The 25,142-nt window shown below is 36.6% G+C and overlaps 1 protein-coding gene across 2 annotated transcripts; it reads right to left on the reverse strand.

Annotated features, from left to right (window-relative positions):
- Positions 1-406: 406 nt before the first annotated feature.
- On the reverse strand, positions 407-25,059 carry LOC122574544. 2 transcript variants are annotated; one of them, XM_043742236.1, is made up of 4 exons: positions 24,442-25,059; positions 7,593-7,689; positions 5,643-5,958; positions 407-3,797 (listed from the first exon to the last, which is right to left on the reverse strand). In XM_043742236.1, exons 1-4 carry the CDS (start codon positions 24,576-24,578, stop codon positions 3,358-3,360), a joined length of 990 nt encoding a protein of 329 aa, XP_043598171.1. In that variant the 5' UTR covers positions 24,579-25,059; the 3' UTR covers positions 407-3,357. The 2 variants fall into 2 exon arrangements, with proteins under 2 accessions (XP_043598171.1, XP_043598170.1); XM_043742235.1 differs by having other exon boundaries at positions 22,946-25,056.
- Positions 25,060-25,142: the final 83 nt, after the last annotated feature.

Consider the following 25,142-nt stretch of genomic DNA (forward strand, 5'->3'; position numbering starts at 1 on the left):
ATTCGTAATAGCAGTAATAGCAGCAATAATATAATAATGATCGTAATTATAATCATAACCATAATTGTCTTCTTCAACGTCATCATCACCATCATCATTATCATCATCATCGCCGTCGTCATCACCATCATCATCATCATCGTATCATCATCATCATAGTATTATAATCAATCGCCATTTCGTACTTCACAAATATGTATATTATAGCAATCTTATAGTCATCACCGTCGATTTAATCACTACTTAAGTGTTACTTTCTAATTATCGCAAGAGAAAAAAAGGACAAAAAATATACGTTCATACACTTTTTCTGTATTCCCCCAGCTTTTCCTTTTCCTCTAATTCCGAAATACTTAGGAGGGGAGGGGGGGTTCTCTCACGCATACGTGTTATGTATTCATATATATATATATAAATATATCATCATATTATTTTTATATATCCTCTTTCCTTGCCAACGAAACGATCGATACGGAATAAATTAGGCGCTAAATAAATAGAACGGATCACTACGGTTTTTCTCTCTTCGTTAAAGTAGATTCATACTTGCTGCATTCTTCCTTTTTTTTCTTTCTATTCATCCACGTCCCTCTTTGTTTCTCATTTACCGTCGCGTTCATTCGCAGAAGTTCACTACATGTCAGCCGACGAATTAGTTCGTAAGATCGCTTCACGATGTAAAAATCGTTCCCGTGTCACTACTAACGATGCTGACACGTCGAGAGTGACATTTTTTACTCCGCGTCGCATCAAGCCGGATTTGTCGCAACGATTTGTCATACCGATTTGCTTCATATGGAACACCCGTCTTAACGCGCTCCGTAATAAGGTAAAAATTCACCAGGAATAATAATAATAATAATCATCGATAATACAGCAGAAATTTGAACTGTTCGCGCGAAGGGGTGGATTTCTCATTGTCGGTGTGTCCCTTGCGTCAGTTGCTTCTCTTCCTCCATTTCTTCTTCTTTTTTTTTCTTTATTCTAGTGCAGCTAAACAAGTGCATAGCTGCCACAATGGCGTGTGTATCGTTTAATAATAGGGTCAGTATCTAAAGTAGCCTGACCACGCTGTTCTAAATTACAAATATATATTATATAATATATATAAAATATATATATATATTATACAATATATGCATATTATATATATATTATACAATATATGCATATTATATATATATATATATATACAATATATATATATATATATATATATATATATATATATATAAAATTTGAATGAACGTTCTTGATCAAGCTATAGTGGTTTACTTTATTCTTCTGTTCCTCTTTCGCTCTCTTTCTCTCGCTATCACTCTCGCAATCTTGCACTCGTTCTTTAAACACTTTCACTCTCTCCTCAGTTCCTCCCAAGTTCGTCATTATACTTCTATTATCTTGCCTAATCATTACTTTTTCCTGTCTTAGGTTTGTTACTGATATATATTGTTCGTTTGTCAACCGTCCAATAACCGTCATCGTCGTCATTCACCCCTTCTTCCTCGGTTCGCATTCGTCATCGCGGCTCCGTCTTCCCTCGGACAATTAATAATCCTTAATAATGCAAAAATACTAGTTAAATCCCTGTACATGAAAACCTTGATGTGGTATACGTGTGGTGTCTTTGTCCCTTCATTCTATTAGTCTTCGAATTTGCTATCATGGCCGCATTCTATACAGGTATTCGTGTACGGTTTTGCGCGCGCGAATCAGTGTGTAGTTATGTGTATGTGTGTGCAGGTCCGACCGCCCACTCGTTCTCGTATTTCTTTTTCTTGGTGGACTCAAAAAAGCGTTACTTTTATTTGTTTCTAAAGTATCTTTTTACTTACAAGGTATTTGGTTTGCTCCATGCATCACTCTGACATGCAGTTTTTTTTTTCTTGTTTAGATATATAAATTATGGTAATGATTCGGTATTATAATTATAATAATAATAATTATTATTAATAGTAATATTATCATTGTAATCGGTGTGTGTAGTACCGCCGTTTTTCTCATTTATCATTATTATTATTATTATTTTGTTTCTTTCTTTTTTGCTGGTCACGGAATCAGTTACTCGATATCTCTCTCACACCCGGTTTTATACGTTCTCGCTCATCCTTTCTCTCCCACTCTCTCTTTCCCTTCGCTTCTGTATTTCCCATTCGCTATGCACACCTCATTCACGGTATTTTTTCGATTTTTTCTTTTTTTTTTACATTTTCTCATTTTTTTTGACAAAAAGAACAAAGGAGAAGATAAAAACATGCGTCAACGCCGTTTCGTATCGCCCTTCGTAATTCAGTGGCCTTCAAAAACGCCGGTACAAATCATGGTAAAAAGGAATGATGTCTTGGCTCTTGAATTAAAGTCTACGTCGTTTTGCTATCGCGCAACAAGCGGAAACGGGGGGAGGGGGAGGCGTGTGTTTGTTCAAAAGGCAGTAACCGCGTGGAATTACTTCGTTTCGATCTCCATGAAAAAAAGAAAGAAAAAAGAGAAATATTCAGAGTTCCTAAAAACTACGACGCGCAGCAGAAGAAGTAAAAAAGCTCCGTCATCTCGAGGTTTCCTTCGCGTAGAGTCGAAAGAAAGTAGCTATCACTATTATCACATGGTATAAAAGTTACGTGAAATGTCGCGAATAACGCTAATCGTACGATCATCCCAAAGAACCTGTTCAGAATCGGTCGATATGGTAAAACGGACGCGAAGAAGAACAGAGAGGAAGTCACTAAAATATAAAGAAAAACGATGAGAATGAAGAAGGAAATCTTCGAAATATCGAGCTTTTTACCTCTTTTTTCTGCCTCCGATCTAGCGCGATGGATATCTAAAGACCAGCAAGATGCTTATACACAACTTCCACTTTCCATCATATATGCAGTAACACTATTTTACAACGAGGTCTCGTGATATATTTCTACAAACAATAGCAAAAAGAAGGCGAAACAAGTCCAAAGATACTGGATGTAGTGAAGAGAAGGAACGAGGAGATAAAAAGGGGAACCTTACGAATTTAATGAATCTAGGATAAATAATTCACGGTGAGGAAAAAGGAACGGAAAGAAGGCAAAAAAAATAAAAAAAGAAATGAACAAGGTACATAGTTGGAGAGTTAAAGAGGAAGAAAATGGATAAAGAGGAATATGAGAGAGAGAGAGAGAGAGAGAGAGAGCAGGAGCGAAGGAGAATCATCAAAACGATCGTGATGGTGCGATGGTAGGCTACAGGTCTACTATCCGCAACCCTGATCGGTGACCCTGACGGTTTTTAGAAGCGCCTCGCTGCGATCAGCGTTAGATTGGCGGCCGACACGAGGGTGCTGACGTTGTTGCTCGTATTCGTGGCTCCCTGGCTGGCGGTGGGTCACTTCTTACTCTTCTTGGTGGGCGGCTCCTGTACGTCCTGCGAGTCTTCGGTGTCCTCGCTGTCTGTCGGTCGAGGCGTGTTGTTGCTGTCGTCGTTGTCGTTCGTGGCGAGTGAATCGTTCGTGTCTTCGCTGGCGACGGCCGCTGTAATCGGCGTAGCGGGTTTATCCATCGAGTCTTCGGTGAAGGACGTGGTCATGCTGTTCTCGTCGATGGCCGCCGGATCAATACTGCCTAGTTCCTTACCGTTCACTGCCACTTCCTGATTGCTGTCGTCCGACGGTTCTGTCGCCTCGCCGTTGCTGGGCGGATGAGAGTTCCCGTTCTCTGTGGAGCCTGGAATGCCGTCCAGCAGCTCTGGCTTCAACTCGGACGCCACGTAGTGGGTCCACAGGGCGAGTTCCACCCTGTGGGGACTCCAGGTTTTGCCGTTCGACGCTGCAATGAAAAAAAAAGAACCAAACGTCTGTTAAATATTTAATCGTTAGGCGATAAGGATCGTCGAGACTGCGGACCTTTATGCATTTATGGGAATTTTCAATGAAGAAACATACATGCAGTGACCAAGAAAAGTACTGACGCATGACCATATTTTCCAATGAAGTATTTCTTTTTATCAAATTCTGCATTCCATTTTCGTAGGTTCGAATCTCTGTAGTTGTATGAAGATAATAATATTTAATAATAAGTTATATCATAGGGTATATTATCGAAGGTATTATTAAATAAAATTTAGTATGTTTAGATCTAATTAAGTAGTCTACAATTATTATTCTATTAAAGATAAATTACTATGCTAATACTTTTTGTAGCCACGGTAATATACGAAAACATTATCTAAAATAAAGTACAATAGAAATCCGTTTATACAAACTTGTTGGAAGACAGATAGTTTATGTAATTAGTATCTATTTATTTTCTTCACCACCTATGATTTTTCGTTCACACACTAAGAGTTGACATTCAGATAAACGGATTGAATCGGCAGGAGTTTATTTAATCGGATATTAACGAAAGTTTCGTTCAAACAAACGAGATACTGCTGTACTTGTTATAATATACAAAAAGTGAAATCAATACCGATTTGGGTTCTGTTTCTTAGATTCTGTTCATAAAAATATAAATTTTCATAAATATCCGCAGTCTGATCGTCGAAATATTATCTTAATGTTTCGTTTCGAGTTATATATTTAATCGATACAGTGATGTTATACAATTTGATTTAATTGGGAAACAAGAGTGATAGTGAGATCTTGATATAATCGTGATAGGAGATCAAGTAAATTTAAATTAGTCGAATTATGCGAATTCAAGTCGTTTCAAGTGAAGAAGTGTATCTATATGAATCCATTGGGAGTCAAACAATTCATATAATATTTTATCGATTCCTCGTTACGTATGCTTTATTGTCTAAATAATAGGAATTCGTGTTAAGAGAAGTGGACTTAATCGATTCAATAAACAGTTCGGATAAACGAAGTTCCATGTGATTAGTACAAGTTCCTGTTCATACAAAATAAATTATTCATTTTTGTCCGTACAAATCAAAGATAAAGTAGCTTCGAATTATGTATTTCGAATTAAAGCAACTGCCAGTCGGCGTGATAATGAACAGAAAATTAGAAATTCTAAAGAGTACTTTTAATCCGCAACAGGATCCTGTTGCTAATCATCTCCATTTAATTGAAATCAAATAACTTAACTAATCTCAACTACATACATAAACCAATATATACATTTTAATAGTACAAGGGCTGGATAAAAAGTTGTTCTTTTTTCTTCCAATATAGTGATTTCATCATGACAAACACAAAGTTCTTAGAAGAAAAAGAAATGTGTTTAGAAAAGAATAATCAATACGTACACATAGGTATATACTAAAGAGGTAAAATAGTTTTACAAATATTTGTGAAACTTGTTTCCAAATTGTCCTGACGCTAGAACTATCGACGACTAAGGTATAAAGGTATTTTCAAAAAAATCAAAATGAAGGATGCATGAAAAAATAAGCCTTTATAAAAAATCATTTAAATCTCGAGAAAATCTCGAGATATTGTGAATGCATAAAGTTCGTGTGAAGAATCATGAATTGGACGTTTCGATTACATTGATAATTCTGTTAATTCCGATACGAAAGATCGTGAGAAAACTTGTTGAACAATTCGATATTTGCTCCATGTATCGCTTTTCTCCTTTTCCCTTTTTTAAATTCAACTAAGGATACTGAGTTCGATAATTAATCGACGATAAGTGAGTTAAACGTATATTAACAGAAACACTCACTTTGTTTGTTCAGCCTCTCGACGGTATTTTGAATGTGCTGAACAAAGTTGAGGTACTCCTTAGTGGTATAATCGATGCCCTCGATTTCCGGTATTGCCATCAGACATTCGTCCGCCATAAAGGGTGCATTCTCCGGTGATGCTGCTGCCAATAGGGCTGACGCCATCGTGGTGCCTACTCCTTTCAAATTCGAGAGGGCAGTAATCGCTTGTTCAAGGTTTGGAAGCTTTTTGAACGCCTTCTTCGTTTCCGCCATCACAGCACGAGGTGTGTTCACTTTTACTAAATAGGACAATTGAGGATAGAACTTCCCACGCTGCAAATAATAAAAAAAAAAGATCCAACGTTTAAAGGAAACATCACGATTTGCTAGACTAATGACTCGAAAGCCACGTGAACGTTACTTCTCGTATTCGTTTCCTGTTTCGTCGACTCTTTCAGCGCGTATGAAATAAATTATGACGTATGCTACTACCGCATATGGTGGTGATACACGGGTATTAGAAATACTTTTTCAAGGTAGTAAGTACACGTACCACCATATGTCGAAATTTTCAAGTTGTGTTTGATAAATTATAGAATTAGTTTTTGAATTTTAATTAGTAGCTTTTAACTTGCTAGTTACAGGAAATGTCTTAAGTCGAATTGTCAATCTTTTACGCGTGATAGTGTCGACATTTGAAAATCTCCTATTCTTCTACATATCGCTTCGTTTCTATTAAAGATAGATTACATTCGTACGTACATTTACAAGGATTGAAATCGATCTAATGAAGATTTATCTGTCTTCGTTCATTTTTAATTCCACGGCTGTAGAAGTTTCCGATTAAAAAATTTTCGATTAAGAATTAACAAGTTGATATGTATGTACGAAAAATATATTTCCTGAAAGAAAGTTAAAATGACAGTATGGAAGTACAAGTGGAATCTTGTTATCGGAATTGAGCTGTTCACAGTTGGATTAAATTTCGAAGAGACATCGAAAGAAAAGAATAAGTTTAATCCTTTGTATATATGTTTTTGTATTATCAATCTGTTTTTTCTTTTTGTATCTCCAGTAAATTATTTTCGTCGGGATACTAAAATTTATAATCAAAGTGAAACGTGTGCCGCGATTAAAACCCGTTTGGAATCTTCGTGCTGTGCGCGAAATATATACTGTTCAAATGAACTTTGAAACTTGTAAAACTTCGATTGAGTCTACAAGCTACCCACGAGTCTAATTCGCATTTTAGCGAAGAATCATGAACTTGGTGTACACCACTATCTTTAACAAGTTGCGTAATCGAACAACTTATTTACAGTTGGGAAAGCATATTTACATTGAGGTTTCACTATTTCAGAGTGTCAATTTTAATTTAATCATTTAGAAGAGCTAATTCCTCTTCTTGTAATTACATTCAACCCTCTATAACTTCACGTGACCTGAATGATGAATCTTTTAGTCCATTGTCAGACAAAATCAATTACATTCAAATCTAATCCGTTTTATCGCAGATTGAACGTCTTGTAACTTTAAATATTTCATCGCGAGCAATTAACTTTAGACTTGTTTAGACTGTTAGAGCTGTAATTAAAAAAAAATGTCAAATCTTAAATTCTATACATTTTTTAAAGCTATATACCCGCTAGTATAACAAGACGGTTAACATCCAATGTTCAATTACTGTAAAGCAGTAGAAAGTTCTTGAATAATTCGACTGTTTAATACTTTATACAGTGTGTTTCAAGGCAATGATTCTATAAGAGAAGATAAGTTAAAAAAACAAAGAATTACGAATTTTTCTCTATAGCACCACACTACCGTTTCTTTCATTAAAGAAATCGAACTAAGTGATTAACGAAAGACTGAGTTCTGGTATTAACTTTGAACAAAAGAATTGAGTTATAGAGAGTTAGAAAACCAAAATGTAACAGAGGATAATATGCAAAAAAAAAATATCGACTCACTATTTGCTTCCATTTCATTGTTTGCACGAGCTCTTCGTGATTGAGATGGGCATCCTTGCCGCGTGATTTGATCTTCTTTGGAAGCTCATTCTGATACCTGCAAACAGAAAACGTCACCGGATGGTCAGTAAGCGAAGACAGTCGTGAATGGAACGTCAGGGTATGCAAGATCACGGTTACAGGGGAACGATTACGTAACCAGCAGTATCATGGAACATAGAAATCGTGGAATACTGATTAAAAATGCAGCCGCAAGAAGCGGTTTTCCACCTACTGACGCTCACGTGGACTGGCAGACATTGGCGATGGAATACGAGCCAAATCGAGGACACGTTCTCCACGTCGGATTTTCCGATATTCCATCAAACATCCTTCTACTTTATTTCTATATTTTCTCTATTCTCTAAAACCTTCCAATTTTATTCCAACCTATCATTCTCTTTTAATCCATTTAATCCCATTTTAATTCAACTGATAATTTTTGTTTCCTTTTTTTTTTCAGAATCACTATGGAATTTTACAGACTTTAATAATTTTGATTTCCATTTCTTAATAATGTCCTTTAGTGAACTTTATATATTTTTGAAATATTAAATAAATCATTTTTTAATTTGAGGAGAAAGATTCCTCACTATGAAAGTTAAGTGATTCTTTTTACGAGTCTTAAGTACAGATCATAGAAGTTTTGACTCATTTGTTTTACAAATTATCGAGGCATCGTTATATTATTCAAAACTTTTTTCTCCCTTTCTATATTCGTGCTGCTAACTTATATTAGTGTCTGTATCAGTGTATGTGTAAAATAAATATATTATTCAAAATTCAGGCAGAAAATTCGAATTGAAATTTAAGCACTTCTATACTTCAAACGTTTCGAATCCAAATGTTTACAACTGATCACATCCATCTTCACTCTTCGCGTCTTTTAATTTAATACTTATGTAATTTTCGCTGACCACATAGACAAACACATGTTAGTTTAATTACATAAATTTAAATGCATTTAAATACCAACATCGTAACAAGAAATCGCTTTTAAGTTGAACGATTTCCACTAGAAAACGCGTGTTCCCTCGATTCAACGCTTATACAACGCAACAAAATTTAGGGAAAAATTAATCCCTAATTTCCTCTACGCCTATTTCTGTCATCTATATATTTTCTTACATTCCTAATATAAAATAAAAGCGAAATTACAAAATTTTTATTTCGAGTAACGGTTACGAACTAAATTAAATTAAATTTAATGTAATATAAGGAATTTTCCCATTTAAACGCTACCCACTATATCCCATGCATATTTCATAATAAATTATAAATCCGACAGATACCGTAACAAACATTTGAAAACCAATTACGTTGATTCCAGCTATCCTCATTATACATACAGAGTAATCCAAATATTTAATGCTAAAGTCTCAGTATTTGACTCAGCCATTGCCTATCACCATTCGTATTCTAATATACCGAGCTGTACTTTTTCTGTTCATATTATTTTATGCCGTTTTCTGAAGAATCTGGTTTCATTTAGCGGCGAACGTCCCGGTTCAGGTAACGTTTCCTCTTTTTCCCAGCGAACTCTTTCTTCGTCCCCATTATTCGGGTCATCGACACCGAGAGACAAGTTCTCTGTTCTTCGGAGGCTGCATCCGTGAACACGGCCATGCAACGGGAGAGACAGAGACAGATACGGAGAGCACTCTCTCGCGTGGTTTTATTGTAGGTACTTTCGGAGGTCGGCTGAGATCAGCTGTTTGGCTGAACGGCTAAACTTAGTTACGGATAGTTTGTATTTCATTCATATAATGTGACACTTGGACGCGTGTTTCCTTGAATTACGGCTGCTAGGCGGTTCACTGTCTGAAAGAGAGTACGTGAAGCATCGTGGAGGTGGTAATTAACGTATTACGTTGATTGCAGTGGCCGATAGTAGAACGGATACGTTCGATTGATTCCCAATCACGTTCGATGTACTTAGCACGATTTTCTCATTTGTTTACTCGCACATGGTTGTTTACTTGTTCGCGAGTATAAATTTGCGATATGTAAATCACAGTATGTGATTCATAGTACGTAACCGTATAGTTGTGCAGGAGTAGTATTCTTGATAATTAACTTATTTGTGTTGCTGAGGTTGCTTTCCAACGACTAATAAGAATATAGGGAATTCGAGTTATTATCGTCGAATTAAAATTTTTAATAATTCAGGATTGAAGATAAAGTTTTTATTCGTGAATGATGTTTCAGAAGTCTGGGAGATTCATTGCTCGGAATAAAATTAAACACTTTAGTATTCCAATTGCCAACACTTTCAGAATCGAATCCTTTTTTTAAATTCTGCGCGTGTTTTTATCGATCGATAAGAGAAACGCATCTCTTCTCAAGTTTTTAATAACACAACTTTAATTTCTTTTCCCCTCTGTCAGCTAGAATCCTGAATGAAATGAAAGAAAACTAATAATTCTCCATCGAGGTAACATTCTTGCTTTTTTTCGAAAGTAAAATTTAAAAGACCGCTGTTATTTTCATAGAACGTTGCAGAAAGGATCCCAGAATGTTTCCAATTACGCGCTGTGTAAGAGCGATGGAACGGTTTGAAGATTAGGATTTTTGGTTTGCGGTGAAACTTGGACGATAATGAACAGTATTATCGTGGAAGAAGGGGAAAGACCACCGAGGAAACCGTAGAGCGGTTAGTTTGTCTCGCAGCCAAAAGTAATTTCTCAAACGAGAGTTCAACTGTCGTTGCTCTACGGCTCTTTTTTCTTTTTTCTTCCCTTTTTTCTTTTTTTTTTTTTTGGTATTTTTGTTGCCTTCTTTTCGCAATAAAGCGGAGATAAGAATACAATGAGTTCTTTTGCGGGCAAAATAAACCTTGCACGATATCCTGACGATAATTCACCAAAATCCACGGCGACCAGAACTTGTAAAAAGCAGATGAATTTTAGTTTTTATTGAAATAAATGTTGAAAATCATACGAAAGGTATTTGAACAATATTTGAGAGTATAAAAAGAATAAACTGAAATCTGTTAAGAATTGGATAAACTTTGATGTATACATAATTAAATGTGTAATTATGTAATATGATTTATTATTAACGTTGATTAATATTTGTTAGGTCGCTTTAAATTAAATTAAATTAAATTTACAAACAAAAAGCATTTGAGTGATATTAAAGACTATGAAAGGAATAACAGAAATCTGTTAAGAATTGGATTATGCCATATTATTTATTCTTATTGTTGGTTGGTATTTATTAAATCTTTTAAACTAAATTTATTTTATCCGCTTTCTTTTTTCCTGGATCGAATTTCCTATTATTTTTATTATATTATGTATTGGGTTGCTTCTCTTGAATAAATAAATATTTATTATCAAGTAGTTTATAAAGATAGAAAGTTTCTAGATTTTCTTAGAAAAAAGTAACGAGATATTGGATTGGTTCTTTTCTACTGGCTTCTACAGCGGAAGGGTATAAGAAAAAAGAAGCCCCAAAAATGAGTTCCATTCGCTTGATTCTCGTCGATCGTTGAATTAATACCAAACGTGGGCGTTCCTTCGCGAGATTTCAAAGTGAAATTTCACATGTCTTTACATGGATGAAAATACTTCGATAAAAGGAACGCACGCCGAGTATTCGTTTAATTGTTAATCGGCTTCAACCAATTTGCTGATAAACCAAGTACATTCCAAAACCTTACAAACTCGTAACGTATATGAGTTACTACGAACTATTACTGTATATTACATGGGTTCCTATAGATATAGTCTAATTTTCTTAAGCATATTCGTACAGCATATACTTTCAATTATAATATTTTGATTAAAAATATTTTTTCCATAAAAAGTCATAGATATCATGTATTTATATTATATGTTTCGCAATATTTTATCAGATTTCGAAAAACTTGGATCTGTTTCTACAGTGAAACCGATAAACATGTAGTATCCTTATGAGCGTAATTAAAAAGTAGGATCTAAGTAAAGCAAAGATTCGTCTCACAAAGTAAGAATTACGACGAGAATTCTACCTTACTTCATTAAAATATTCTATTCAGAATTTGTTCGTTTTTCAAGATGTATTAAAATGCTTGAAGTTCCCCGCGTTCTTTATCTTTGGAGTAAAATTTCATCATAAAAATTGTTACTTGTCATCAAAAAAATAATGATTAAATAATTTTTAATAGAATAGAGAAGACCACGGACAAACAGCAGAAAGAAAATGGCAAAACTTCAGTTTCAAAACAGTAAGGATAATTAATACCATATCTGTCTTTTTTTCAAAATTGAATCAAACCCGGAATTGAATTCCTAAATAATTATGTACACAAACAATTTCAAATTCTATCTAGAAATGGCTATTTATATTTGTATATGTAAATGCCAATAAACTTTCTGCAAAAGGTTCAAAGTCGACATAAAAAAAACACAAATAATATAAGCTTGAACTCTGCTTTTTTGTATCAGAAAAAAATTTGAAACAGCAGAAACTACCGTGTCACGAACTATTTGAACACGAATTTTTTGAAGGTACCTTTAAACGCTAATATCTCAACTTATAAATAATGACATTGTCATTACTTGCACCAAGTTACAGATATGTACTCTACACATACGTGAATCTTTAAATTTCCCATAGATGCACAAAAAATCTTCGATCTATCAATAAGAAACCATAAACAAAAAAAAAAGATCAAACGATCTAAATATCAAAGTAGCAAGAAATTGCAATTACCATGCAAGTGATTGCGATTATTCGCATGGTTATTCATTGTTGATCGCCGAGGTCTAGAAAGTCGAAGAAAGAAAACAATCGAGTAAAGTGTCGTAACGGAGCATTTCTTTGGTGTAGACGGTTCTTTTGAGACATAGCTCGAAACCTTTTCAGGACGTCGGCCGCGCAACCATTTTGAGAGGCTCTCGCGCGCCACGCCACACAACGCCACGCAACGCTAAAACAACCTTGACACAATCGCCGTGCTTTAAAACGCCGAGGAGGAGGATTGTGCCTCGCGAGAACTCTACAAGCCTTATTTTTCCAGCTCGCTTTTACGACGATCCTTCGCCTCTTTTATTTCCGCCCTTCCCCCTCGCGCGCACACCTACCCGTAATCCGCGGGAATATTTCGCGAATTCCAACGTGGAACAAGCCTGGAAAGCACGCGCATCCACGGGACTGTTCCTCTTTCACAGCGGGTCATTTTCACCGCGTTTTGAAACACCTCGTTGCCCAATAGTCCCGACACCAATCGTTTTCACGATCGTTTCTCATCGTTGTAAACGTGTCCATTAATATATTATTAGCGCCAAATCGTTCCCAATACAATTTTACGTAAAATTGCGATATTATGATATTACCTATAATACTTTTAGAATTGCGGAGATTTTTGTTGCCTCTCATTTATGCGGATGGCTTAAGTGCAAAGTATCTGTTACTGGATCAATGGAATTTTTAAATAGGTATTTTAGATGGTCTTTCGTGTTCCTGATATTGTAATTTGTAAATGAGAATTGCAAAGAGTTAGTCGATATATTTTTTGAATGACAATTTTCAAAGATGAAGGTTTATGTAAATTTTCAAAGTTTCAAGAGGTTCAAGTATTTATGATACTTCTAAAATCGTGTCCGTTTCTTGTGCTCCGGATGTTTGTTTTGATTGCTCAAGGTGTTTGTGCAAGGTATCTAGTAGTGGAAGAAGTGAATTCTAAACATCTTTGATACTTCGCATTTTGGAATCCACTAGATTTTTGTAACTGAGTATTTTTGGCAAATTGAACTTTTTAAAGACTCTAGTAACTGTACGGCTGAAGAGGTAAGATATTTAAGATGCGAACATATCTTAGTCATTCACTAGATATTTCAACCAATATCCGTACAAAGAAACCTATGAATCGGACAGAAGACTCATGAATCACAACGAGATCTTAAAAAGCAACTTTAACACGATCAGGTGTATCCTTACTCTTCTCTTTTTGCTCCTTCTTCGGAATTCTTCTATCATTAGCCCATTAAACACTGAACTCAAATGCAACGTTACTGAAAATCACCTAACTTCTTTTGCATATCCTTGTATTACCGTTTATCATTCGCTTATTATCCCAACTATCGCTAGAAGAGTAACGCGAAACCTTCAGCGGTGCTGTAGAAAGTCATCAAATAGGAAGAAAAATGATCGTCCTTCCAAGTAGATACATAGATACAATTGACTGAATTAAAAATATTCGCAATTAGAATTATACCATAAACGTACGTTTGAATCTGCCAACTAAGATTCCAATAAAATAATATTTCCAAAAACCACGATAAAACGAGAAATGTCACGAGAACCGGTCTGAGCACCCGCAGCACCTTAATTTTACAAAGATCATCTTGCAATTGTTCTTCCGAATGAATAACAGACACGTCTATCATTGTCACAATTTTATACGTAAATTTTCTGCCAGCTAAAATTCCAACAAGATTAAAATTATTCCCGTAAACACGATGAAATAAAAACCACGATAAAGTAAGGAATCTTACGAGAAAACAAGGTTGAGAACCACTGTAACCGTAACTTCACAACAAAAATCGGTGACCAAACTGTCGAAACTCGCCCATTCCCATAGTTCACGATTGACGAAATCGACGGAACCATAGAAACTCCGTGAAGACGACGAAACAGATATTTATTAGAATTACAAGCACAAAAGGAATCGAGCAGCGATGACCACATCGACTACAGCTCGACGTTCGATCGCTAACCGTTTGACCCCAATGTTTTCATCGCTTTGACGAACGAGTGAATCAGCGAAAATATTTCTACGAAGCGAACTTGCGTATCACCTAACGGAAAACCCGATGATATAGGAAAATGTAGGCGAATAGATCGCGATGATCATTCTGCGCGTGTTTCCCTCGCCACGTCGTGAAAGGTTCTCCCTGCTTCTTCACCTGAGTATCCTGTTGCCCTCGGGTTTCTTCAAACTGCAAACCGGAAAAGCGTAATTTGACCGTAGCAAAAAGTTGCGGTCTCTCAACCTCGCGAACGTTGCTTTTCACCTGTCCCTTCTTCAAGAAAGAATTCTAATTACCAGAGGTGCAAGAGTCGATATACTTATGGTGATTATTTTACCTGCTTTTGTAACTACAATGCGTAATTTAATCTCCGTGAACAGAATTTTTTCTATCCCGATTAGCGAGATATTTCCCCAAGTCTCTTCCTTTAGTAACTTCGACACTAGATGAGTTAAGTAAAAAGCTAAAGGTTACTTTTCTCCTAAATTGCCATAGGTTTTTAAGGTAAATTAATTGTTCGATAAATTTCTTTTTTATGAAATAACACAGGAAGTTAGTAATTTGGTTAACGTTTTAAATTGACTGAACTGGTTTTAAAATTAAATTCTTCTTCCATGACTTATTCTTTAAATTAAACGGGACAAAAGAATTAATCATTTGACATAAAACAATTTTTCCCAGGGCCACTGAAGAGACAAAGAGGCTTGTTATTTTTATTCTACAAAATTCACTCCGAAGATTCTTTCTTCTATCGCATATCCGGTGCAAGACATATATATTGTACACAGTCGTATATCGATAATAATCATCTGTTCGCATTGGATTATCTAATTAAATACATAAGCATAAGTGGAACAACTACGTCCATAAAATTTTATAGGTATATAGCAGTAAACACTGTAAGTGCTAGAGTAAGTTGTTTTAGCTTTCAGAACAATTTCAAAATAGAGCTAACCGGAGTGCCAAAATGAACAAGCACATGGCACTTGTTTACACATAAGAAGATCTTCGTTTTGGCACTCACATCATTTGTCAGTGATCCTATGGGATTCAAAGCTAGAGTATCTCCCTTCAACTCTTTGATTTATAGATGACTATCGCAGTTCGATTTAGATTATACTTTAGCCTGTATCCTTTATTTTACACGACGAAGACCATTAATAATTTTTGCCACGTAAAATGTAAGTGAAACAAAGTGAAATGAAATACTTTGATCCTTTCGCTACGTCCACGAGACAACTGAGTCATGAGACTATATTTTATGTTAGTGTAAACATATTGCGTAACAATGCAAATTGAACAAAGGAAAGTAAATCAGAAAATAGCACACTATGCTGTGTTCAACCAGAGTTGTTAACTTATCTGTCAAGATGTCATATAAGTGTCTTCGTTTATAATCATTCTGTTATATTTTACTATGGAAAGAGTTCAACTTTGTGTAACTATATTCATACGTGGTTATAACGAGCGTTCAATGTTAGTCGATTATAGTCATCTTTAATATATAGTGAACACTCGTTGAATAGTTGTAGTTATCTTTAGTTTACCACGAGCTCGCTATTCTCTAACTATACATAGTCACCTTTAATAGCATGTAGAAAGGATTAAATATAACATAACCTTATTCAAAGTGTAATAGTCACTTACAAAGCAACGATGCTAACTGTAAATGAAAAAGATATATAGTTACCTTCAATGTACGATGAGACTCACGTTTCGTGACAATAGTCACCTTTAGTGCCGAAAGGGTTAAACCTAATTAGGTTAAGATCTAATTCAATAATAACTCAATTCGAACAGTTGCAATCACCTATGACTCAACGACAGTAGGTATAAATTAGAATGATACATGTAGTTATCTTTTTTAGTATATGATAATTTTGACATTTAACGAGAATAGTCGCCTGTAATAGCGAAAGATATAGACTAACGTAAATCAGATTATTATTATAGTAATACTCGTAATATTGTCGTATTACGTAAAAATAATCTAAACCAAGCTATTACTGTAACACCTGTAATACTGTCGTACAGCTCAAGGAAAACGAATTTCCTTAAACTTTCACTTCATCCAACTGATCATCCAGCGGCGCATAGAATAACTTTAAAAACTGTTCTCGGTAATCTTTAACCGAATGTAAAAGAGCTGGGAAAATTCAAGCACCTCGAGTTGGTATTCAGTTCGCGAGTGACACGGGCGAGCCGTGTCCGCAATCCTTGTAAGTTTATCTTCTTAAGAAGCTACTTGGCGGTGCACTTCTATGCGACTCTCGGCTGATACAAAAGAAAAGAGTATCAATGAAGAGAAAGCCGACTTTGAAAATACAACCGTCTGTGACCTGCATCGTTGGGGCTCTTTGCCATGAAGCACACGTGGTGTTACGCAACTGTTCCTTACAGTGTTAGAAAAACAAACGATGAAAAGAGAAATAATCGCTAGGACACATAGGAGGGAACGTTTGAAAAACTTGTGGACCCGGTGTTAGGTTTACATGCGGCATTATTGAGTCTAAAAGTATAATAAACAATATGAAGCGAGTTTGAATGAAGATGAAGCAATTTGATACAAAGAGTACTGAAGATTACATGTTAAAAATATGTATTTGATTATTAAGGCTCTAATTTCGGGTACACTAAGCATATTGTAGGATATTTACAATAGTGAGATATTAAAGAAAGTTAGAACTTAGGAGTGTTCGATTATTAACGACAATCTACATTTTAAATATACCCAGTAATTTAGAATAATGAAATACTAAATTGAAACTATGACTTCACATTAACTATGACTTTAACATATTAGACTAGTTAGAACTATTGAACGAGTAAAAGTACTCCAAATTTTGGACATGTGTCTACAAATATGTTAAGTAATTCAATAAAGAAGAAGTATTTTAGAAACTTGAAAATTCGATCGCTAGATATACAGCAAGTTTCAGATATAATATATCAACTACGTAATAATAATTCGGAATACTCCAAATTCTTCCAAATTTAGTATTTCAAGAATATCGAACGAGTCTCTATGTTAAGTATTCAAGTTTACTATGGCGAGCGTTCACATACTTTCGCGAACCACCATAAGTAGCCCTGAAGTAAGCCAATTAATAAGCCAATTAACGAGCCACTATAAGTAGCACTTCTTCCAAAATATCTCATCTCCCAGAGCAATCCCCACTGACGCACAATTCGTTTACCATGTTTCGCTCACTGAACATGATTCGAGGAAGTCAGATACATCGCGTAACGATGACAAGGCATCGATGGACGCCGTAGAAAAGTAGCCTTGACGTAAACAAGCTTTGCCAGCAATGAAAACAACGGTACCATTCCCCTCCGCCTTTCAGCTAGAAGAGGACTGCAAGCAAAGCCTCTTCACTTCCACATCGATCGCAAAGTTGCAAATTTCCAGTTAACTATCAATAAGAAAAACCGCATAGAAAATTATTCTCTTACATGTATTAAATAATAGTAACAGTAAATATTTCAATAAATTCGTCTACCACTGTATCCATCCATTGACTTCCGTTGGAATATGTATGCTCAATGGATTCCTTGTTGCAGCTCTTCTAGATACGATCAGATGTATTTCTCTGAAGTCAACAATTAAATTTATCGTAATCATTCGTTTTCTTAGCGTGGAATAAAGGCGCAGAACTCGACTTGTAAATTTAAGAATCGCAATCCCCAAGTGGGACGCTTCTTCTAGATGAAATTATTTTTATACGAAATTTTGTCACAAGAAATTCTCAACGCTTATTAATTATACGGTGGTTGTTTTGAAAGATTTCTATAGGTTTTCGCTAAATAAAAAGAAGTGGCTAAAATCTATAACATGTTTAGAGATACTGAAAACCTCTTTGTTCATATATGCTCTTGGCAGACAAACATAATTTTCCATACTTCATAGACAAACTGGGTGCAAACCTAAATTTCCTATTACTCCAGATTCTCCAGAAGTCTGATAAACATCTGGGATGCTTATAAATGCCTGTGCTACAGTAAATAAATGTGAAACATCCGGGACAAAAGATCCAAGGATAAAATTTCTTGGATCATCAACGATCCAATTTGTTTATAGAGAGTTAACGTCCCCTTAAATTTCTTTCACCCTATTAAAAATATTTCTTTATGAAAACATTGTAAAGAGAAAATCACAGATTTGTTTAGCTATGACAAATAGCAAAGTACCGAGAAATACCGTTCTTGGACTTTTCATTCCCTTTCAGGCACAAAGAAAACGCGTTTCCCCGAAGCCAACAATTCAATTTATCGTAATCGCTCGTTTAACTGGCACGGATAAGTTTTCCAAGGTGTGTATAGGTTGTTAAAAAAAGGAAGAAAAAATAAAGAGAAAAAAGAGCGAACGATTGGTCAAAGGGGACGTGCAGAGAAAGGAAGAAAGATTGACGCTAGTTTGATCTATGCGGAATTAACAAAAACAAAGGGAAATTGGTGGGGAAGGGTGGAAAGAGAGGGCACTATCGAACAGAGAATGAATAATTAAACGGCGGAACGCGGGACGATCGTGGATGGTAAAGATTCCATTATTATTGCCCGATTCCCGGTCGTCGTAGGAAAGACTAAAAAGTCGTAACGTGGAATTTAACGAGTCTCGAACCTGCCTTTAATTAATTAAGCCAGACGTGACGCCAGTGGAATTGAAGCACGCGCCGTGGAAACCTCGTTGTCGCTCGCGGACGCCTCGTCAACGGCAACTGTCCCGGTTCCAGGCATTTCGCTCCGAATTTCAGTCGAGTTTACATCGAGCTGCGTTCTATAATTTCGCAGTAGAACCAGACAAATCGGATTCCCCTTGATAAATCCTCGTTTTTATCGTCTCCACGCTCCAAATTCCGCGCGTCGGTCTTGATAAACGAGCTTTATCCAACGCCTTGTCTTTGGTAATTTGTGTAACGAGAGAGGATTGATTCTTAAGGGGCTGCTGCTGACGCTTTGTAAGCCGAGTCGGTAATTTTCTTCGGAGGTAAAATATTCGGTATACGGACGAAGCTCTTGAATGAAAAATGATACAATTTTTAATTTTATGAAAATCGTTCAACTTTGATATATGTACACGTTGAATGCTACATGAAGTTTGTGTCTCGTCAATAGCGACGTAGTGATATCATTTTTCAGCACGATACGTAGTTGGTATTTAATTAGTAGAAATATTAGCACTTAATAATAAGGTTCACAATTTTCAAGCAATTAATCTTCGTTATAATAATTATAAGTTATATCGTGTACCGTATATGACAAATGTTTCTGAGTTAAATGTTGAATAACCTACACTAAACGTTAATTGAGATATTCAAACTAAATAAACAGTTACGTTCGTAAAATTGTCAATAATTTGAATACTAACAATGTGAAATATTAAATAAGTCAAAAGGCATTCGAACAATTTCAACTTTTTAATAACTGTTTATTTAATGCAAATGTTTCGACCAATTTTAAAAATCATTCTCTAATAATAGTCACGGATGACCACCAATAACCGACAATGTGTTAATAGAGAAATATATATGTGTGTATTATCTCATTAAGAGCAAACATTGTGTTAACATAACGTTTCATTTGCTACTTTTTCCGGTCTACTCCCATTATTAAATTTTGCTTACCAACAATATGATTAGAAAACGAATTCCAAGGATTTGCTCTTTCCATTCAGATCCCAGAATTTTACGGAATATGAAGAAGTTGAAGTAATTATGAAGCTTTACGATAAACCTCTTTCTTCAATTTTAGTAATATTTATTACATATTTAAATATTTAAATATTTATTACATATCCTATCTTCTGACAATTAACTATTTACATTTGTAACTTGACAAAATATTACATGTTGCATTATTTATATCCTCCGATAACGTGTTTGCTACTTATTTTTCTGCATTATATCATGTGATATAATTACTGCTCTTGTTAACTTTAAACACAATGTTCATCGAAATTCTTTTCGATATAGTAAAAGTTAATAGACGTGAACTTTACTGTTTACTTGGTAATTACAGAACTTACATATTTCTATACACGATAAGTAATTTATCAATTTGTAGATGAATAAATTCGTATCCAAATTCTCGATAAATATAAATTTCCTATATCAGGCAGTATTTCTGAAAAAGAAAAATAGTCTTGCATTGATTTTCTATGGAATCCCGCAACTCTAACCTAGAAACATTTTATCAAATTATACGAGTTTCGTTGAACGTAATAACGAATTAAAGTACGTTTGTCACGTGTAACAAACCTTTAGATCTCCGTGCGTGAAATTAAACCGCGAATGAATAAAATAAAACAAAGTTGGACAATATTGACATAACCTTACTTCACAATTTACAGAGCTCTGTTATATTTGATAGTGGAGGACTATTCTTTCATTTAAAATTTACACTTTATCCAGCAAGCATATCTAATGATAAGAATCTACATTAATAAACGATTGCCAATTAATTATTATCAAAAATATTATCGATACTGTTTAACATAAAAAGAACATTATGACATTAAATCAATTGCCGGCTGTCAACAATGGACACTGTTTAGTTTTTAATTACGGATCAAGAAATACACACATATATTTTAACCTCAAATAGCTGTGTTGATTCATGGAAAACTATGATAATTTATGTCGGATTACTAAAATTTGGGATATTTCATCTTATTTTGTACTTTACATTCTCCATGATAAAGATCGGTATAATAGAATTAGATTAAGTTAAAAAGTTAAAAAATTAAGTAATCTAACCTTAAATTGTTATAGTCTCCAATGACTCAATGATACCAGTTTACGAGTTAACCTAGTTGAAATCGCAATCATGATCATGCAATGGCACATGATAAAATTTTCTATGTAAACACATAAATAAATAGTGATTCCTTTTATAAGCTTTTGTAAAATTGCCTTTATGCGAAAAATATTACACTAACGTATATAACTTACGAAAGCATGGTAAGAAAATATAAGTTGAATTTTAAACAGAAAGAAGTATAGATCAGAGCAGGATACACAAAAGACTTCAGTTTGTGGAACAAAAAGTTTATTTGACATGACAAAAGATGTGAGAAAACGATTTCCGTAGGGAGAATATACATTGGTTTCGGATTTAGCAATACCACATTTGATTCCAATTGTATTATATACAATTTAAAATTTGGCAAGGGATGAATAAATAGAAGAAAATTCTGAAAATGTTTAGTGATAGCTTTTTTAGTTCCAAAAAAGGGTAATCAATTGTCTTGTACAACTTTTGGAATATCAATAGATATTATACAATAGATTTTAAATATTCAAGAATCTGAAAAGCAATAAATTATTGATAAAGAACATGCGAATTCTATTCACGTAGAGAAAATAAACGTACGCATTTTATACATTGCAGTAAGCCAATTTATGTATATTATCGAAAGTAGATTTGTAAAGAATGCTACCACCTAAAATTTGCTTAAAAAATCTGGCTGATTAAATACAATTTTGCGAAACAATTGCAAGTATAGAATTTCTGAAATTTTTTGTTTGAATGCCTAATATTATGATTCTGAATTAGATATTTGAAAATATTTAAATGAACATCTTACGATATTTCACATAGTGTAAACATGCGAAAATCGTACTGGATATAAAAGATGCAAGAGTGTATTATTGGTGCTAAAGAAAACAGTCTGTAGGATTAACTACAAAGTTGCGTATCGTAAAATTTGAAAAAAGAGTTAATCATTTGATTTGGAAAAGAAATGAGAATATAGGCTAGATGAACCAACCATTGAAAAAAAGAATTGCGAAAACAAGAGTGGAGAAAGGTTCGTTAATCGTGTCCGAACCAGTCAAGGTAGTTGTGTGACGCCGTGAAAGCGACGCCGGCGAGTCGCCTCTTTCACTGGCATCGTTGCCAGCGCGACGCTTGCTCGAAAATCCATTTAACATTCATGGAAATACAGAAAAATATTTAGAAGAAATTGTATCGTATTTTTTCGTGCATCGTAACATTCTTTCTAAAATTTTTAAACACGCTGTCACACGAAACAACACCAAATACAATAGCAGAGCACGAGATCGTAATGGCAACGTCGAAACTTCCTCGATGAGGTGGCACAAAATTCCCACGAAAATTCCTAGGTCAATATTATCGTGGCGAAAATCCATATTAAATATCCAATTACTACTACTAAAACTAACCGGAATAACATACTGTATTATTGTGAAAGAAAAAGGAAGTAAAGAGGAAAAAAGTGAGTTAATAGAATCACCACGTGACAACACGAGTATGTATCCTTTCTACGACTAGTTAAAAGGCGATCTAGCGGCCACCGTGTTTCGAAGCCGCCGCTCTGGCGATCGTCGTCGATCATGGGAATAGGAGAGAGTAAATATACTATCTGAAATTGCAGCTAGGTCCGACGAGGGGGCCATACGGGTAACACACACAACATGCGGTATGTGGTGGCAACTGGCGCGCCACGGGTTCATTGTCCCGTGTGTGCCCGTGGTGGAAGCCCCTCGTTGAAAAGGAGGGCCCGTGTGTATCGGGCGTAATATGTCGACGAAATATCAGACGTTATATCGAACTTACCAGTTGTCCAACTTGATCAGCTCCTCGGGCTTTTTCGTCTTCCGATCGGCCTTGAGTCTGAGGGCCTGCGGATAAAGCTTTAAGACGTGTTCGAACTGACTCGCTGTGCCCTCCGCGAAGAAAGTTGCTGTGTCTTTCACGGAAGCCATTGTGATAACTGAGTTTCGACGAACGGCCGTTGGGGCGCAGCACCGGCGCCTCTGTGCACTATACACGTCTTCGTCGCTCCCCTCAACACTCTCTGTCCCTCCTTCTCCCTCTTCTTCCTTTTCTATCCTCGTCGAGCGGTGTCTCGCTTTCTTTCCTTCTCCCTCTCTCACTTCTTCGTGCACCCCTCTCCGCGCGTACCACGGGAGAGGACCGACCACGCGAGAAATCCTATTTTACCCTCTGACTCGTTCGAATTCTCTTGGTTTCACCGGCGGCGGTGATACGCGACACACGCGTGGGACGCGTTCACGATCGGCGCACACACAGAGTTGATCGCGTTCCGAGAGAGAGAATTATCGACGATAGCACGCGTGTAAAGCGGACTTCACTACCAGTGTCTCTCTCTCTCCGTCTGTCTCTTTCTCCTTCTAGCTGTTTTTCGATTTCCTCCGAAAGATATTTCTTCACTATATTCCCCAGGATTGACGTTTCTAGTTTAATACTAGACCACCGATATATATCGTGATGTCGAGAGATGTTTACGCGGAACGCGTGATGTGCTGCAGAGCTACGAGGTCTCGTGCGTACACTCTCGTAAGGGAAAATCACCGTAGTTACACGCCGAGAACTCGCCTTCGGACCTCGTTCGACTGTCCCGGGTGGGGAGCGCGACTCGACGTCGCCAATAGGGAGCAGCACTGCTCGGCGTGTTTCTCACTTCTCTCTTTCCCCCTTGATCCCTCGCTCTACCCCTCTCTCTCTCGCCGTCACGTCCTTCCACCTCTTTTCCACCACCCTTATTATTTGTACCGAAAATTTCAACCGTTGCGTGCGGGCACGCACACACGAGGATCAACGATACGAGGATTACGACAAATAACAGAATATCTCTAATATTCTATACCACGTCTATGAAAAGCGATGATATATATCTGGCTCGGTCTAAGCTGGACAAAAAGGAGAACGTGTAAGATACGCGAGCAATCGGAACGCAAAGAACCTCCTTTCTCCTCTCTGAAGTCTCTTCGTCGAGCACTCGAGAGAGCACCCGTGTGTTTCCCTCGGCGCCAGCAGATCCTTCCTCTTTTTTTCCCTCGCTCTCTCAGAGAGCTTCGTACGAATACATGCGGTTTCCCCGCCGGATGTCCGCGAAGTATAGAGTCTATCTGCCCCCACCTCTCTCAGTAGTCCTCGTACACGCACGTATGCACCGATATACGGAGGAACTCTCGGAATACACACGACGGTTCTCCCGTACTTCAATCGTCCGTCGCGCGGATGATACTATACACGCGCGTTCCGCAAGGGTACGTGCCACCCCCTTCTTTCTCGCTCTATTTACTCACGATCGTCTTTGATCCTCCCGTTTGTCAGAACTGGTTGTTGTACGGACTGTTCCCATGTAACTGTTCGTGTATCTTCGTGTCGAGCAGGAAAAGTTTACGCTGAAGCGTTGATGACGAAAACCCGTTGACGATCTCATCGACGGCAACGGTGTGACGTTGATGACCAGAAGATAAGAAGGACAACGCCGTGTCTTTTTTCCTCGCAAGAAACGGCCTCGGTTTTTAGCTCTATCGCACGTCCGCCTCCGTACGAATCACCACGTTCGATGGCTGTGTACGCGCGCCTGTCTCTGCACGACTCCTCAACACTCTGTATCTGTCTTTCTCTCTCTATCCTCTCTGTCCGTCTCTATTTGGATGAGCGCGTGTGAGTGTGCGCGCGCACACACACTCACAACCACACCAACCGACCGACCGACCGACCGACCGAGCGAAAGAGCGGGCAGAACGAAGCTCGAAGCCTTCACTCGAAAAACGGGAACACACGGAGTGTAGTGCGCGCTTAGGCAAAGACTACGTATAGTCAATCGCTTGCTCTACTCTGTGTATGCTGACTGTAGTGAAGCGGCCGACCGACTGAGGGCAGCGCCTTCGCTGCCTTCTGCCCGTCCCCTTTTCCTCTTGCCTCTCGGGACTCTACACTACTACTAAATCGCCCGACCCTATCTCCCCTCTACGTAGATCCGCTCCCACTCGCTCTG

Source organism: Bombus pyrosoma, linkage group LG14 (genome assembly GCF_014825855.1).
Source record: "Bombus pyrosoma isolate SC7728 linkage group LG14, ASM1482585v1, whole genome shotgun sequence".
Classification (NCBI taxonomy): domain Eukaryota; kingdom Metazoa; phylum Arthropoda; class Insecta; order Hymenoptera; family Apidae; genus Bombus; species Bombus pyrosoma.